At 67.0% G+C, this 681-nt stretch overlaps 1 protein-coding gene across 1 annotated transcript in view; it reads right to left on the bottom strand.

The window, feature by feature from the left end:
• D2HGDH (D-2-hydroxyglutarate dehydrogenase) overlaps positions 1-681 on the bottom strand; it is a 26,363-nt gene continuing 25,682 nt past the window's right edge. Inside the window, exon 10 of the mRNA XM_010832891.1 lies at positions 1-488. Within this exon, the coding sequence (XP_010831193.1) occupies positions 229-488 (260 nt within the window). The 3' untranslated portion in view covers positions 1-228. The remainder of the gene's footprint in view (positions 489-681) is intronic.

The raw sequence follows: 681 nt of genomic DNA, 5'->3' as shown, positions 1-681 counted from the left end.
TGGACGGACAGCTCTCTGTCCACCCAATAGAACAGCAGGGCTCCAGAAGACTCCTGCCAAGAGAGCCACGTGCCCTGGGCTTCACGGGGCCAGCTCCAGCCCCCTGGACCAAGCGGTCAGTCATCCAGCCTGCTGCAGGCTCTGCGGGTTGGAGGCTCTGTGGGCCCACCCCATGGGCAACACCAAAACCGGATGGAGGCCCCCAGTCTGGCTGCAGGGGGGGGGCCATCAGGCGTGGGTGGGCAGCATCTTGTAGGGGTTCAGGATGCCCTTGGGGTCCAGGAGGGCCTTGAGCTGCCTCATGAGCTGCAGCGCCTCAGGGGGCTTGCTGTAGCCGAGGACGTCCTTCTTCTTGAAGCCCAGGCCGTGCTCGGCGCTGACACTACCCCGCTGCCCCGCTGTCCACTCGTACACGTAGGGCTCCAGGGCACCCAGCAGGGACGTGCTGAAGGCCTCAGACGTCACGTTGAGATGCAGGTTCCCGTCCCCTGGAGAAGCAGGGATGCGCAGGTCAGCAGGGCCTCCTCTGCCCCTTGAGGCCCTCTCCTCCCCGAGGCCCCCACTCCCAAGAGCCCCCAGCCCCACACCGCCGCCCTTCACACCACTGGCCGCTGACCTGGCAGTGGTCACTCCCCTCCTCCGGGGGTCGCAGCGCCCCTGGCCACACACACGTTTCTCTCC

Source organism: Bison bison, unplaced genomic scaffold, assembly GCF_000754665.1.
Source record: "Bison bison bison isolate TAMUID 2011002044 unplaced genomic scaffold, Bison_UMD1.0 scf7180017862692, whole genome shotgun sequence".
In the NCBI taxonomy this organism is placed as follows: Eukaryota; Metazoa; Chordata; class Mammalia; order Artiodactyla; family Bovidae; genus Bison; species Bison bison.
Note: the sequence above shows the minus strand (reverse complement) of the source record. Positions and strands in the feature narration are given on the sequence as shown.